Raw genomic sequence first — 17,413 nt, 5'->3', positions numbered from 1 at the left:
TGATTTTTTTCTTAAGTACTTGTTGTAAATCACTCAGGTGGTCCTGATTACCACCTGTTTACAAATTACACATATGCAGGATGTCATTTAAAACGACACGTTGTGAGCTTGTAGATCTGCTATTTCCGATGCAGAGATGTGGTGCAGAGCAGACATGTCCAAAGTGCGGCTCGGAGTCCAATGGTGGCACGAGGTCAGATTTTATACGGCCCAGTATCTTTATTGTTCCCTCAGGATATTCACTCTCACGGTCAAACATGGAACACACACACACACACACACACACACACACACACACACACACACACACACACACACACACACACACACACACACACACACACACACACACACACACACACACACACACACACACACACACACACACACACACACACACACAACCATCCTATCTGTAAGGCAGTCTAATTAAAGGTTTCATGACATTTAGTTTTACATTAAAGTCTTTATCCTTCAAACGTGTATTAAAAGGTTTTATCTGAAACATCCACTCCAGTGAGCCATGGCAGCTTTTTGACACTAACACAGGGGGAGCCTGGGATCGAACCAGGAAACCTTCCGTTGCCTGAAGCGGGCCGCTCTACCTCCTGAGACACTGGGTGGACCGCTCTACCTCCTGAACCACTGAGTGGACCGCTCTGTCTCCTGAACCACTGAGTGGACCTCTCTACCTCCTGAACCACTGAGTGGACCTCTCTACCTCCTGAACCACTGAGTGGGCCGCTCTACCTCCTGAACCATTGAGTGGACCTCTCTACCTCCTGAACCACTGAGTGGACCGCTCTACCTCCTGAACCATTGAGTGGACCGCTCTACCTCCTGAACCATTGAGTGGACCGCTCTACCTCCTGAACCACTGAGTGGACCGCTCTACCTCCTGAGACACTGAGTGGACCGCTCTACCTCCTGAACCACTGAGTGGACCGCTCTACCTCCTGAGACACTGAGTGGACCGCTCTACCTCCTGAACCATTGAGTGGACCTCTCTACCTCCTGAACCACTGAGTGGACCGCTCTACCTCCTGAGACACTGAGTGGACCGCTCTGTCTCCTGAACCACTGAGTGGACCTCTCTACCTCCTGAACCACTGAGTGGACCGCTCTACCTCCTGAACCACTGAGTGGACCGCTCTACCTCCTGAGACACTGAGTGGACCGCTCTACCTCCTGAACCACTGAGTGGACCGCTCTACCTCCTGAGACACTGAGTGGACCGCTCTACCTCCTGAACCATTGAGTGGACCTCTCTACCTCCTGAACCACTGAGTGGACCGCTCTACCTCCTGAGACACTGAGTGGACCGCTCTGTCTCCTGAACCACTGAGTGGACCTCTCTACCTCCTGAACCACTGAGTGGACCGCTCTACCTCCTGAACCACTGAGTGGACCGCTCTACCTCCTGAACCACTGAGTGGACCGCTCTACCTCCTGATACACTGAGTGGACCGCTCTACCTCCTGAACCACTGAGTGGACCGCTCTACCTCCTGATACACTGAGTGGACCTCTCTACCTCCTGAACCACTGAGTGGACCACTCTACCTCCTGAACCACTGAGTGGACCGCTCTACCTCCTGAACCACTGAGTGGACCGCTCTACCTCCTGAACCACTGAGTGGACCTCTCTACCTCCTGAACCACTGAGTGGACCACTCTACCTCCTGAGACACTGAGTGGACCGCTCTACCTCCTGAGACACTGAGTGGACCGCTCTACCTCCTGAACCACTGAGTGGACCGCTCTACCTCCTGAGACACTGAGTGGACCTCTCTACCTCCTGAACCACTGAGTGGACCGCTCTGTCTCCTGAACCACTGAGTGGACCTCTCTACCTCCTGAACCACTGAGTGGACCGCTCTACCTCCTGAACCACTGAGTGGACCGCTCTACCTCCTGAACCACTGAGTGGACCTCTCTACCTCCTGAACCACTGAGTGGACCTCTCTACCTCCTGAACCACTGAGTGGACCGCTCTACCTCCTGAACCACTGAGTGGACCGCTCTACCTCCTGAACCACTGAGTGGACCTCTCTACCTCCTGAGACATCTGATATTTTTTTAATGTTTTGAAACATCCTGAAAATGTTTGGAACATTTTGAATAATGTTGAATTTCTTAACATAACTCTTCTGTTCTGGGGGTCCCTGGCACTGTATATTTTCAGATGGGGGGTCCCTGTGGGTCCCTGGGGGTCCCTGGGGGCCATAAAGCATACATTAATGTGGGGGTCATCCATAATAATCTTCAGACACATGTCGTGTCTGCTAATGGACACTAGAAGGCGTCAAAGGCTGGGCGAACCTTGCAGGAACGATGGTCTTAGGACCTTGTTATCTCCTAACCAATCAGAGTGCAGAGGGGCACTCGCGACGCGTTGTGAGCTTGTAGATCTGTATTTTCAAACATTTTAGTACTTTTACTTTTGGTACTTTAAGTACATTTTTATACCAAAACCTTTGTACTTTTACTCAAGTAGATTTTGAATTCCCGACTTTTACTTGTAACAGAGTATTTCTATATTGCAGTATTGATACTTTTACTTAAGTAAGTGATACTTTTACTTACACTTAGGGTTCGTTTTAATCACTAAAACATCCAGGTGTGAAGGCCAGTGGTGGAAAAGTACTCAAAGTAAAAGTATCAATACTGCAACGTAGAAGTATTCTGTTATAAGTAAAAGTCCAGAATTCAAAGTTTACTTTAAAGTATAAAAGTATTGGTATCAAAATGTACTAAAGTACCAAAAGTAGAAAGTACACATTATGCAGAATGTCCCATTTGACAAGTTTTTATAATGTTTTGAAAATATCAGATCTACAAGCTCACAGTGCGTGGCCTTATACTTCATTGTACAAAGGTGTGACACACTGTAAATATCAGAGCTACAAACTAAGGAGAGTTTGTAGATTTGCTATTGAAGAGTTAAACGCTAAGAGTTAGACAGACAGTTTGAAAGGGTTAATAAAACATTCTGTTGGCTTTATTTTCATTTATTTATTTTCAAGACAGGAAAAAATACAACCAATCACCAACAAGGAGGATATGACATCATACAAATAGGCCTTCTTTGATTGGTTGGCCTCTACTTCAACCTATGAACAAGTAAAGAGTTGTTTCACAGTTGTGTGGTAATCCTGGACTATTAGGAAACACCGCCCCCTAGTGCTGGCATGTGGTACGACACATACACCACAGACAGTTTCAACTTGTCAAATGAATCATTTTGATTGGCCGCTGTGACACCCAATCACAGCTGTTACCATAACAGCAGTCCTTCAGAACCAATGACTGATTGATTCAAGTAGTGCTTTTGTTTGGATTGCATATATTTGCATAAACTTTGCGTATATTTGCATAAATTATGACTACTTGCTAACAAATCAACATCACTGATAGGCCAGGGTTACCACACGATACTCACACACGATTGGATAATTATACAGGGGGGTGTGGCTAACAGGACCACACCTCACACACTATTGGACAGTGGCAAAGGGGGCGTGTCACAATGCATTGATTGACGGGTAGTGCGTGTGCGTGTGCTTGTGTGTGTGTGTGCGTGCCTGCGTACGTCCATGTGTGTGTGCGTGTGCGTGTGTGAGTGTTTGTTTGTGTGTGTCTGTGTGTGTGTGTGTGTGTGTGTGTGTGCGTGCGTGTGCGTGTGCGTGTGCGTGGGTGCGTGTGTGCGTGTGCGTGCGTGTGTGTGTGTGTGTGTCAGGGCTGAACAACATTAGGAACAACAAGTGATAACATTGTTAAACGTTGCCGTGACGATATGACCTGCAATACGTAAACAAATACTTTAGTCAGATATAGTGGTTGTCAGGCAGAAACCTCATATTTTGTGTGTGTGTGCGTGCGTGTGTGTGCGTGTGTGTGTGTGCGTGCGTGTGCGTGCGTGTGCATTTTATAAGTATCAAACCAATAGAAAGTATTAACAACAGCATGTCTGACATTATAATATATATTATTAGTTATAAGTTTCTACCTGACATTATAATATATATTATTAGTTATAAGTTTCTACCTGACAGCCACGACTTACAGAGCACAGAAACACAAATAATAACAATAAATGTTACTAAGGAATTCATATAATTAAAAGTAATTAACTAAACTTATGAACTAACTAAAATACTTAACTCAATTAATCAATTAATCAATCAACTAACTCCATAACTCATAACTCCATGATCTAACTCGTTAAACTCTTAATTAACTAATTAAATAACGATGCGGGAAGAAAAAAACAAAGAGGAAAAAAACATGAACATAGATAAATGAACATGAATTTATATAAATTAACATTAATTTATATAAATTAATATGTATTTATGTAAATTAAGATATATTTACCCCCCCCCCCCATGCAGATCTACAAGCTTGTAGATCTGTTATTAAAGGGGGTTGGAGAGATTTTGATGCTATGTGAACTCATTTTATCTGGGGACCCCCTGGAACCCCCTCAAGGACCCCCGGGGGTCCCCGGACCGCACTTTGAGAACCACTGCATCTAATTCAAATTTTTACTTTTTGATTGATGACCCTGTAACCGTGGTAACATGCGTGTGTTGCTATGACAACCTGTGCTTGTGATAACCTTACAGGAAGTGCAGTATCTGTTCTGAACCAATCAGATCGCTAGAATCGCCCCCAGGCAGATAGGTAGCCCCGCCCCCAGGGGGATAGGAAGCCCCGCCTGTGTCTTCAAACATGGTTCTGGGTGATGACGTCACCGTTCTATGGCCCCGCCCCTCTTTGCACCTATTGGTTGCTGTTGCTTGGTCTCCACCCACTGGCCTCTCAGTGAAAACCAACACTATAGACCAATTATTTGTTTACCAACATTGAGACTGGATGCACAGGTGATTGTTTCACGCAATCAATTCCCAACATGTTGTTTTGGGGTGCGCTGGTTTCAGCACACCCCACCCCCCTCTAACCTCTAACCCCCTCTAACCTCTAACCCCAACCCCCTCTAACCTCTAACCCCAACCCCCTCTAACCTCTAACCCCAACCCCCTCTAACCTCTAACCCCAACCCTCTCTAACCTCTAACCTCTAACCCCAACCCCCTCTAACCTCTAACCCCAACCCCCTCTAACCTCTAACCCCAACCCCCTCTAACCTCTAACCCCAACCTGCCCCTCTTGTGTGTTGGCTGGTGAGGCCTAGCGAGACCTGATAGAATGGGTTTCATTTCGCGCATACTGGTTGAACGCATACTGGTTGAATGCATACTGGTTCTTATCAGGGTGACGTCGTCTGTTAAGGGGTCTATAGTGACTATAGTGGCATTACGTGTTTTTTTTTCTCCTAAAAAAAACAGGATTCTTTTTCCTCTAATTTTTATCGAACTCAGCATAAACAACCAGAAAGGGACGGAACCAGACGGAAGGGGCGTGCTGGTTGGTCGGTCAGGGACCAATCAGAAAGCTGACAAAGGGTCTTAAATATTGATCAAAATTAAAGTGATCGCATTTGCATTTTTTTATATTGATGCATATCGAATGATATTTTTCTTAACAAATAAATATAGTGGTGTTTACTGGTTTGTACAGGTGTGTGTGTGTGTGTGTGTGTGTGTGTGTGTGTGTGTGTGTGTGTGTGTGTGTGTGTGTGTGTGTGTGTGTGTGTGTGTGTACCAGTCAGATCAAAGTGTGTTTTATATGAAAGTACTCTTAAAACATCTCAAAATACTTCATCATCATCATCATGTAGAATGTTTTTCTGTACAGATTATTGCTCTGTGAACGCTATGTAAACAATGTGTGTGTGTGTGTGTGTGTGTGTGTGTGTGTGTGTGTGTGTGTGTGTGCGTGCGTGCGTGCGTGCGTGGTACGTGTGTGTATGTGTGCGCGCATGTGTGTGTGTGTGTGTGTGTGCGTGCGTGTGCGTGTGCGTGTGCGTGTGCGTGTGCGTGTGCGTGTGTGTGTGCTTGTGTTCAGGTGTTGATTCGTAGTTTGAAGGAAACTCGTCCGGCGAACTTGTCTCTCTCGGTGCCGGCCAGCAGGGTGTTGGAGTTGATTTTACACTCGATGCTCAGGTCTGTGTTCAACGTTACGTTGAGGAACTTCACCGCTACCAGAGGCTGAGTGTAGTTCACCTAAATATATAGAATATATGTTAAATATATGTTAAATATATTTATGTTACATTATATAAAATATATGAATAAACTTCACCTCCACCTTCACCTAAAATGTATTAAATAGGTGTGAGGGCCGTAGGGCTGCACTATGTTTGAGTCATAGTGTCAGAGTACCCGTTGTACCCATCTGTGTCCCTTTTGTGCCCATATATGGAGATCCCTGTATATGCCCTGTATATATATATATATATATATATATATATAATATTTTATATATTATATTTTACATAGCAATTAAAAACAGAGCAAGAATGAAGCATGAGGGCTTTATCAGCATAGAAATGAAAATTCACCCTGTGATCGTTAACAGGTTCTCCCAGCAGCAGTCTATACAGGGACAACAATAAAGGAAGGACCAATAATTGAGCCCTGTGGAATACCAGAACAGATGTGTTTGGTTGAGTCAAAGTCGGCTCGATTGACAGAATATCTTCTGCCTGTTAGGTAGGAAGGAGTAGAACCAACACAAACCTATGCAGTACTCCAGACCTACTGTAGTACTGCATACAGTATACAGTATACAGTATACAGTATACTGTATACAGTATACAGTATAGAGTACTGGTATCCATATATATATATATGTATCTATATATATATATAGTATATACCAGTATACATATATATACTGTATCAATATATATATATTTTTTAAAGCAAACATTTGTGACTCAAATCTTTGCTTCAGTGGGGTGTGCGTGTGCACATATAATGAGTGTGTATGTGCAGTGTGTAGTAAGTAGTGTGTACCTGTGTGTGTGCACATATAATGAGTGTGTATGTGCAGTGTGTAGTAAGTAGTGTGTACATATAATGAGTGTGTATGTGCAGTGTGTAGTAAGTAGTGTGTACCTGTGCGTGTGTACATATAATGAGTGTGTATGTGCAGTGTGTAGTAAGTAGTGTGTACCTGTGTGTGTGTGTGTGTACATATAATGAGTGTTTATGTGCAGTGTGTAGTAAGTAGTGTGTACCTGTGTGTGTGTACATATAATGAGTGTTTATGTGCAGTGTGTAGTGAGTAGTGTGTACCTGTGCTTTCTTGCCATAGTAAGGATAGTACATGAGGTTGAGGCTTCCATTAGGAGGGTAGTACTGGATGGGTCCTAGTGTCCCTCCCGTCTGCAACAAAGGACAATATTTATGTTAAAATAACAACATAAAACAATATTTATATTAAAATAACAACATAAAACAATATTTACATTAAAATAACAACATAAAACAATATTTACATTAAAATAACAACATAAAACAATATTTATGTTCAAATGACAACACCGAACAATATTTATATTAACACATTGAGTGCCAAAAACTGAATATTCAGTTTTTAGTTTTTTTTTCTTTCCACCGGAGGGCGCTCTAACACAGGGTGCAACATAGGAATGATCCAAGGACCCTTTAACACTTGCATGACTAAGCTATCAATATGACCGATTTTGAGAATTTAAAGTGGATTATCTTCTCTCATGAAGCTCTGAGAAAGTTCCCCTTTCATGACTTTTCCTAAATATTTGTTTCAAATCATCTCAGTTTTTTTTTTCTTTCTGAAACGTATTATAAATATGAAATATATACCATATATACCATCCCAACCGTTATATTTCGGCTAAATTGACCGCTCTCCCCCTCTCTACCCCATGGAAGAGTAGTTCACGCAACAAGGCTATGTTGCCATGTGTGCTTATTATAAGCGACTTTGGGCTTGTTTTTCACGTCTTTCCATTATTATTATTATTATTATTATTATTATAATTATATATATAATTACATTATAATGGTAATACTTTTCTACTCCACTACAGCTCAGAGGCAAATCTTGTACTTTTACTCCACTACAATTATTTGAAAACTTTAGTTACTAGTTACTTTGCAGATATAAATATCTTTTCATACTTGTTTAGATTAGAGCTTCATGCATGTCCTTTTGTAAATGATTTTTTATTAGGTACATATTTATATAGAAAGGTCTAACCAGGGACTGGGGTTGCAAATTAGCCTCGGCTATAAACCCCATTTACAATGCAATGGTTTCATGGACGGATGTGACGTCATTCCAAAAAAACCTGACGTGCATCCTCCCCAATGATGGGATCTGGAGAGAAAGGTCCATATCTCCATATCTTTCTTTTGTGGTGAAAACAAGACATTTTAGACGCGATGGTGGATCGCGGTAGAAATGTTATTGTTCCAGTCGTTAGACGGGACCCTCGGCCATCGCCCAGAGACCCTTTGTTTACATCCGGGTCCTCGTCGTGGCCTCTGCAGCTCTAAAAAGATTCGCCAATAAACGGTAAAACACGCTATAGCTCTGAGGATGATTTTGATACCTGGCACTCAATGTGTTAAAATAACAACACAAAACAATATGGACATTTATGACATTTAATAAAACAACAACATGTAACAAAACAAACGCATTCATTAAGAACCCTATATGGTTGAGCGGAGACCCTCAGGGTTCTACACTGGTGCCTTTTCTGTTTACATAAAAAAAAATTAAACTCATAAAAAACTAAATAAAAACTAAGCTATGAGAGACAGACAGACAGACAGACAGACAGACAGACCTTTGATCCACAGGTGATGTAGGGAGACTGTCCGTCTCGACCAGGCAGCATCCCTATGACCTGTTACCATGGACACACACACACACACACACACACACACACACACACACACACACACACACACACACACACACACACACACACACACACACCAATATATAAGAAACTTTACATAAAAAAACACGCCCAAAGTGGCTTATAATAAGCAGACTTGGCAACACTGGATGCGTGTTGGTCTGTTTGATGTGAGCGGAATGGAAATGAATTGATGTGTGTGTGTGTGTGTGTGTGTGTGTGTGTGTGTGTGTGTGTGTGTGTGTGTGTGTGTGTGTGTGTGTGTGTGTGTGTGTGTGTGCGCGTGCGTGAGCTTTTACCCGGTTCAGTTTGATGATGACACAGGGTCTTGCATCCTGGTAACCATAGTAACGATCCTCTATCCCAGAACAGAAGTCCAGCATGGTTCTGTTGAACTGACACGACTTTTTAGGATTGTTCCTCACCTAGAGTATAGATTATACATTATACATTATACATTATAAATTATAAATGATACATTATACATTATACATTATACATTATAGATTATAGATTATATACATTATGTAAACACACCTGCTGGCAGGTGTGTCAGTCACAGGTTCTGCAACTTGATTTATATCAGGATAAATTTGCGTAAAGACAAAACGGAAGTGGGTAGAGTGAGTCACATCTGTTTTATATGTTAATCATGATCAGAGCGAGAGTCATTCAAAACAAGAGTGATTAAAGGGATATTTCACTTTCAAAAAAACTTTGAAAGTTGCTCGATTCAGTATTTAGACATTTGATATTCATTTTATCAGACACCTTCCTATACAAACCCATTGTAACTTCAAACTCCATTTTAACTATGTTAGATTCATCAAAAAACCCTGTCCTTGGTTCTGGTGACTCACCCTGCCCCCCTAATACGCGAGGGGGGCGTGTTTTTTCAATTACTTTTTTTAATTTTGTTTTTGTTTTTTTTTATAAAGAAAAATAAAATACAATAAAAAAATAAAAATTAAAAAATTAAAAAATTAGCGGAAAAACACGGCCCCCTCACACATTAGGAGGGCAGGGTGAGTCACCAGAACCAAGGACGGGTGTTTTCGACGAATCTAAAATGGTTCAAATGGAGTTTGAAGTTACAATGGGTTTGTATAGGAAGGGGGCGTGTCTGATAGAATGAATATCAAATATATAAATACTGAATCGAGCAACTTAAAAACGGTCTGGGGGCTCACAAAGGCCTGAGTAGATGATAAAATGACCAAAAGTTTTTTTGAAAGTGAAATATCCCTTTAACAACAGAAGCATATTGGGGGATTTTGGCAAATATTTTGGAGGCGCTGCCCACACGTTTAGCTGTGCTGCTCATTCCACGAATGCCCACTCCTTACGAGTTATACCTCGTTGTAAAGGTGACTAATCAACAATAAAAATGATGTAAGATACAATCGTTAACCTCAGAGCATAATTGCCTAAAAATAAGTCGCTTTTTGGCCAAACATTTGTGTCTAACTCTACTCTCCTAACACTGCTGCATCGTTGTGCCTTATTGCCTGTGTCCTAAGCCAATCAGAACGCTTGTTACATTCCAAAATCACTTTATGCCGAAGTCAAAGAGATGACTTAGGCAGGAAGTGATTTTATGCAGATAGTGTTTTTCGTGGCATTCCTGAGACAATAATCTGGAGACTTCACCGGTCATCAAATTATTGTCTCAGGAATGCCACAAAAACTCAAAGTAATCCTTTAAGGTTCCAAACGTTTTGTGAGGAGTTTATTATAGAGTATATATTATACAATATATTTACAGACCGACCGACCGACCGACCGACCGACCGACCGACCGACCGACCGACCCCTGTATGATGGAGTAGATAAATGATGTGTTTTTAAACTACAGATACAGGGACACCCCTGTATGATGGAGTAGATAAATGATGTGTTTTTAAACTACAGATACAGGGACACCCCTGTATGATGGAGTAGATAAATGATGTGTTTTTAAACTACAGATACAGGGACACCCCTGTATGATGGAGTAGATAAATGATGTGTTTTTAAACTACAGATACAGGGACAGAGTGCAGTAGATCTGTGGTTGAAAAACATCACTCTGCACTACCTGGCTGATCAGCTAGGTGGTGCTGCTGCACACTCACATAAACACACACATGACGTGAATTCAATTAAACACTTTGGCCGGAATAATAAAATGTTGTCAGACACGTTGCCTAGCGGAAACCCTGACCGACAGACAGACAGACAAACAGACAGACAGACAGACAGACAGACAGACAGACAGACAGACAGACAGACACGTACCTCGCCGCTGTCTTCTTGGATGAAGTACTGGTCGGGGATGCAGTTATCATTGTTCTGAGCCTGAAGACTGTTACCATAGGCTACAGACAGACAGACAGACAGACAGACAGACAGACAGACTCAGTGAGTTTTTTACAAGCAGACACTAACGTCACACTTGTAGATCAGCCATTTTCAAATGGCTGAAATATATATGCATTACTGTAGGGCTGAAGGTTAATGCATGTTTTGTAATAATAATCAAAATCTACAAAGTAACTAGTAACTAAAGTTCTAAAATAATTGTAGTGGAGTAAAAGTATAATATTTGCCTCTGGGATGAGTAGAAGTAAAAGTACTGGAAATTTGAAATACTCCAGTAAAGTATAAAAAAAAAACTCAAAATTGTACAGCACTTTACTTTACACCACTGGACATAGCATGTAGCTTATGCTCCAGACTCACATTCCTCACACAGTGGAGACACAGAGAGGAACATGACAGTATAATGTAGTCTGTGAACCATCTGAAATAGAATCAGACAATGTGTTGCATTGATGAATCTGTCTCAAGGCTTTCTGACACTCGGCCATTCATCGCTTCGTCTCTCACGACAAGCATCAACACATCTACAGTCAAATCATATCGGATAATAATAATAATAATAATAATAAACTTTATTTGTATAGCACCTTTCATGACATGAAATGCAGCTCAAAGTGCTTTACAGAGCAAGGATACAATTACAGTTAGAACCAATTTAACAATAAAGCAAACAAAAATAAAATAAAATAAAATAAAAGCAGTAAAATGCAGTAAAATGCAGTGGCCCTCGCCACTACACAACTACAACACAAATGGATATAACTTAAATGTAGTGGCCACTGTCCTCTACAACACAGCTAAAGAAATATCCACACTTCACACAATTGCCAATATTACATGTGTACCTTGTGTACCTTAGTAATATATCTTCACACAATTGTCAATATTACACCTTAGTAATATATTTTCACTTAGTAATATTACACCTTAGTAATATATTTTCACCATGTTTACCACGTGTGGACTAGCCCAGGGGATCTGCTAACTTATCACATCCAAACCACACACCGTACACCCCTGAGAATGATATCGGGGTTATACAAGATATATAGAATAAACATAGACAAAAGGACATAAGATTAATATAAGATATAATATAAGATATAATACTAGAAAATGTGCTCCTCGGAGCACAAGTCTCCGCCAGCAGACCCGTGCTATTTTAATAGCACGGGTCGTCTTGGTAGAACGGGTCGTCTTGGTAGAATGCGCATGGTTTTTGGTGTTCTGCAGGGGCGACTGAATATGTAGTGTCTGCATCTAAAGAATGTTCTTCTTGAAGCAATGTGTCATATGGGAGTCCTCGTAATTGACTGGTTTGTTCAAATGCTTGTCTGTCTTCCTCATCTTCATTGTCTTGAACAGTTTCAGCAGTTGATTGGTGTGTTTGATCTATGTCAGTTTTGTCTAGTGCTACATAATGTATTTGATCAAGGTGGCCAATTGTTACAGTATTAAGACTTCGGCCTTGTTGTGGGATCAATTCAACTGTATAGTCCTGGTCTGTGTTACTGTTGTAGATGAGTATGCTTTCTTAGCTTTGGCCTTCTGCGCCTTTGCTTGACCAATGTTAGGTGTTCTCAGAGGGACACACACACGCACGGACGGGTGAACAGGTACTGTTCCAATCAAGACTGATTGATCCTGTCTTACCTCACTTCAAAAGACATAGATGACCTTTTGAAGTGACACACCTATTTATAGGATTTTATTTCGTCATGCGTCCCTCTAGCCAATCAAAGGCATTCGTGTCAACATATTGACACGTGTCACGTGGAGCTTGACCAATGTTAGCTTGGCTAGGGGGGAGGTGAACACACGGCGGGACGAAGCGAAAACATACTCTCCACCTCCGGCGGAGACAATAAGATCATATGGACATCAGGGAGAGTCATATAATGGGTGAAATGTTGTGATTGACAACTGCTCACATTTAAACTGGTTTCTACGTTCCATTGATAAATGAGGGCCAGTGTGTGGGGGTGTGTGTGTGTGTGTGTGTGTGTGTGTGTGTGTGTGTGTGTGTGTGTGTGTGTGTGTGTGTGTGTGTGTGTGTGTGTGTGTGTGTACGCGTGCGTGCGTGTGTGTCTCTCACGTTTTAAGAAGCTGTCCAGTGATTGGACGTAGCGGTCCCAGGTCTCTGTGTCCTGCAGGTTGTAGAAGATCTCCAGGTTGTCTCCTCGTGGACGAATCATCATGCCTGAAACATAACCACACCCACACAACAGCCAATCAGCATCCTCCTTACAACCCTCCTTATATCTACACCGCTGGTTCATATGGTTTCCCTTAAATTCAGTTGAATATATTCTAGAATAAATTCAGTTGAATATATTCTAGAATAAATTCAGTTGAATATATTCTAGAATAAATTCAGTTGAATATATTCTAGAATAAATTCAGTTGAATATATTCTAGAATAAATCATATTTAACTCTCTCAGTGCTGCTCCATACATGGACGTTGTTAACTTCACCTGGAACGCATCTGTGTCATTTTATATTGTTTTATACTTTGGCTTCAAAACTCTACAGATCTACAAGCTACCAGCTTGTAATAATGTAATAATGTATGCTATTACATAAATTTTTGAAACAACATTTTTAACTCAAATCTTTGCTTCCTTGGAAAAACATATTTGGGTAAAACCATCACACCCAGAATGATATGTATTTGGCCAGGGACCCCCATCTCCAAAATATGTTGTTCCAGGGACCCCCATCTCAAAATATGTTGTTCCAGGGACCCCCATCTCAAAATATGTTGTTCCAGGGACCCCCATCTCAAAATATGTGGTTCCAGGGACCCCCATCTCAAAATATGTTGTTCCAGGGACCCCCATCTCAAAATATGTTGTTCCAGGGACCCCCATGAAGCAAAGATTTGAGTTAAAAATGTTCTCTTTAAAAAATATATATTTTCAAAGATTTGCACAAATGTTCTAGATGTCCTGCCATGGTGTGTGTGTGTGTGTGTGTGTGTGTGTGTGTGTGTGTGTGTGTGTGTGTGTGTGTGTGTGTGTGTGTGTGTGTGTGTGTGTGTGTGTGTGTGTGTGTGAGTGTGTGTAGTTATAGTAGTGTACCTGGCGTAGTGAGGCGGTCCTGCCAGGTGGGCTGGTACTCGTCCAGTGTCAGTAACATCACATACATGGTCAGAACAAACATTCCTCCAAGAAACGCATAGAACACTAAGTAGAAGAGCAGGATTAAACCTGGAGAGATAGAGAGACATAGAGACACAGAGAGAGAGAGAGAGAGAGAGAGAGAGAGAGAGAGAGAGAGAGAGAGAGAGAGAGAGAGAGAGAGGGGGGGTTATTAGATTACATTACATTACATTACATTACATTACAGTCATTTAGCAGACGCTTTTATCCAAAGCGACTTACAATAAGTACATTCAACATATGTAGGGAAATTATATTTATTATTAATAATATAGTTTTAGTCATATTTTAAAACTAAATGGAATTTGAATTGTTTGACAATTAGGAAATAGAGAAGGGCGCACGCACACGCGCACGCACGCACGCGCGCACGCACGCACACACACACACACACACACACACAAACACACACACAGGGGGACACACACACAGGGACACACAGGCAGACACAGAGAGTATTTGGTGTGTGTGTGTGTGTGTGTGTGTGTGTGTGTGTGTGTGTGTGTGTGTGTGTGTGTGTGTGTGTGTGTGTGTGTGTGTGTGTGTGTGTGTGTTTTGTGTGAAAGTGAATCAATCCTTTCATCTCTTCTAGAGGCCAGGACCACGCCCCGAAACCATAGAGTTAAAGATAATAGAGAGGGCACCGGAAATCCCCTCCCATCCACTTGCATTGAGTTGCTCACCCAATGCATGAGGAGAAATCACCCCTTCTTCTGGTTGTTAATGTGATGGGCGGGGCCTATTTGGGGCTTCTGCACGTCACCTCTGTGATGCGTTTTGCGTCACCTCTGTGATGTGTTTTAAGTCACCTCTGTGATGCGTTTTGCTTCACCTCTGTGATGCGTTTTGCGTCACCTCGGTGATGCGTTTTGCTTCACCTCTGTGATGCGTTTTGCGTCACCTCGGTGATGCGTTTTGCTTCACCTCTGTGATGCGTTTTGCGTCACCTCTGTGATGCGTTTTGCGTCACCTCTGTGATGCGTTTTGCTTCACCTCTGTGATGCGTTTTGCGTCACCTCGGTGATGCGTTTTGCTTCACCTCTGTGATGCGTTTTGCATCACCTCTGTGATGCGTTTTGCGTCACCTCTGTGATGCGTTTTGCGTCACCTCTGTGATGCGTTTTGCGTCACCTCGGTGATGTGTTTTGCGTCACCTCGGTGATGTGTTTTGCGTCACCTCGGTGATGTGTTTTGCGTCACCTCTGTGATGCGTTTTGCGTCACCTCTGTGATGCGTTTTGCGTCACCTCGGTGATGCGTTTTGCATCACCTCTGTGATGCGTTTTGCGTCACCTCTGTGATGCGTTTTGCGTCACCTCTGTGATGCGTTTTGCGTCACCTCGGTGATGTGTTTTGCGTCACCTCTGTGATGCGTTTTGCTTCACCTCTGTGATGCGTTTTGCGTCACCTCGGTGATGCGTTTTGCGTCACCTCGGTGATGCGTTTTGCTTCACCTCTGTGATGCGTTTTGCGTCACCTCTGTGATGCGTTTTGCGTCACCTCTGTGATGCGTTTTGCGTCACCTCGGTGATGCGTTTTGCGTCACCTCTGTGATGCGTTTTGCGTCACCTCTGTGATGCGTTTTGCTTCACCTCTGTGATGCGTTTTGCGTCACCTCGGTGATGCGTTTTGCGTCACCTCTGTGATGCGTTTTGCGTCACCTCGGTGATGCGTTTTGCGTCACCTCTGTGATGCGTTTTGCGTCACCTCTGTGATGCGTTTTGCATCACCTCTGTGATGCGTTTTGCATCACCTCTTTGATGCGTTTTGCGTCACCTCGGTGATGCGTTTTGCGTCACCTCGGTGATGCGTTTTGCTTCACCTCTGTGATGCGTTTTGCGTCACCTCGGTGATGCGTTTTGCGTCACCTCTGTGATGCGTTTTGCTTCACCTCTGTGATGCGTTTTGCGTCACCTCTGTGATGCGTTTTGCGTCACCTCGGTGATGCGTTTTGCGTCACCTCTGTGATGCGTTTTGCGTCACCTCTGTGATGCGTTTTGCGTCACCTCTGTGATGCGTTTTGCATCACCTCTGTGATGCGTTTTGCGTCACCTCGGTGATGCGTTTTGCGTCACCTCGGTGATGCGTTTTGCGTCACCTCTGTGATGCGTTTTGCTTCACCTCTGTGATGCGTTTTGCGTCACCTCGGTGATGCGTTTTGCTTCACCTCTGTGATGCGTTTTGCGTCACCTCTGTGATGCGTTTTGCGTCACCTCTGTGATGCGTTTTGCTTCACCTCTGTGATGCGTTTTGCGTCACCTCGGTGATGCGTTTTGCTTCACCTCTGTGATGCGTTTTGCGTCACCTCGGTGATGCGTTTTGCGTCACCTCTGTGATGCGTTTTGCTTCACCTCTGTGATGCGTTTTGCGTCACCTCGGTGATGCGTTTTGCGTCACCTCGGTGATGCGTTTTGCTTCACCTCTGTGATGCGTTTTGCGTCACCTCTGTGATGCGTTTTGCGTCACCTCTGTGATGCGTTTTGCGTCACCTCGGTGATGCGTTTTGCGTCACCTCTGTGATGCGTTTTGCGTCACCTCTGTGATGCGTTTTGCATCACCTCTGTGATGCGTTTTGCATCACCTCTTTGATGCGTTTTGCGTCACCTCGGTGATGCGTTTTGCGTCACCTCGGTGATGCGTTTTGCTTCACCTCTGTGATGCGTTTTGCGTCACCTCGGTGATGCGTTTTGCGTCACCTCTGTGATGCGTTTTGCTTCACCTCTGTGATGCGTTTTGCGTCACCTCTGTGATGCGTTTTGCGTCACCTCGGTGATGCGTTTTGCGTCACCTCTGTGATGCGTTTTGCGTCACCTCTGTGATGCGTTTTGCGTCACCTCTGTGATGCGTTTTGCATCACCTCTGTGATGCGTTTTGCGTCACCTCGGTGATGCGTTTTGCGTCACCTCGGTGATGCGTTTTGCGTCACCTCTGTGATGCGTTTTGCGTCACCTCGGTGATGCGTTTTGCGTCACCTCTGTGATGCGTTTTGCGTCACCTCTGTGATGCGTTTTGCTTCACCTCTGTGATGCGTTTTGCGTCACCTCTGTGATGCGTTTTGCGTCACCTCGGTG

General features: G+C 43.1%; 1 protein-coding gene across 1 annotated transcript in view; it reads right to left on the bottom strand.

Annotated features, from left to right (window-relative positions):
• Positions 1–5,964: 5,964 nt before the first annotated feature.
• The window catches only part of atp1b2a (ATPase Na+/K+ transporting subunit beta 2a), a gene marked incomplete at both ends in the record, with an annotated part of 17,162 nt that continues 5,713 nt past the window's right edge, over positions 5,965–17,413 (bottom strand). The window contains 7 exons of the mRNA XM_080451300.1: positions 5,965–6,126; positions 7,204–7,293; positions 8,745–8,804; positions 9,119–9,244; positions 11,097–11,176; positions 13,276–13,380; positions 14,263–14,391. Of these exons, the coding sequence (XP_080307426.1) occupies positions 5,965–6,126; positions 7,204–7,293; positions 8,745–8,804; positions 9,119–9,244; positions 11,097–11,176; positions 13,276–13,380; positions 14,263–14,391 (752 nt within the window). The remainder of the gene's footprint in view (positions 6,127–7,203; positions 7,294–8,744; positions 8,805–9,118; positions 9,245–11,096; positions 11,177–13,275; positions 13,381–14,262; positions 14,392–17,413) is intronic.

This window comes from Gymnoscopelus braueri (assembly GCF_963280865.1).
Source record: "Gymnoscopelus braueri genome assembly, chromosome: 15".
Taxonomy (NCBI): Eukaryota; Metazoa; Chordata; class Actinopteri; order Myctophiformes; family Myctophidae; genus Gymnoscopelus; species Gymnoscopelus braueri.
The sequence above is the reverse complement of the archived record's forward strand: the minus strand, read 5'-3'. Positions and strand labels throughout refer to the sequence as shown.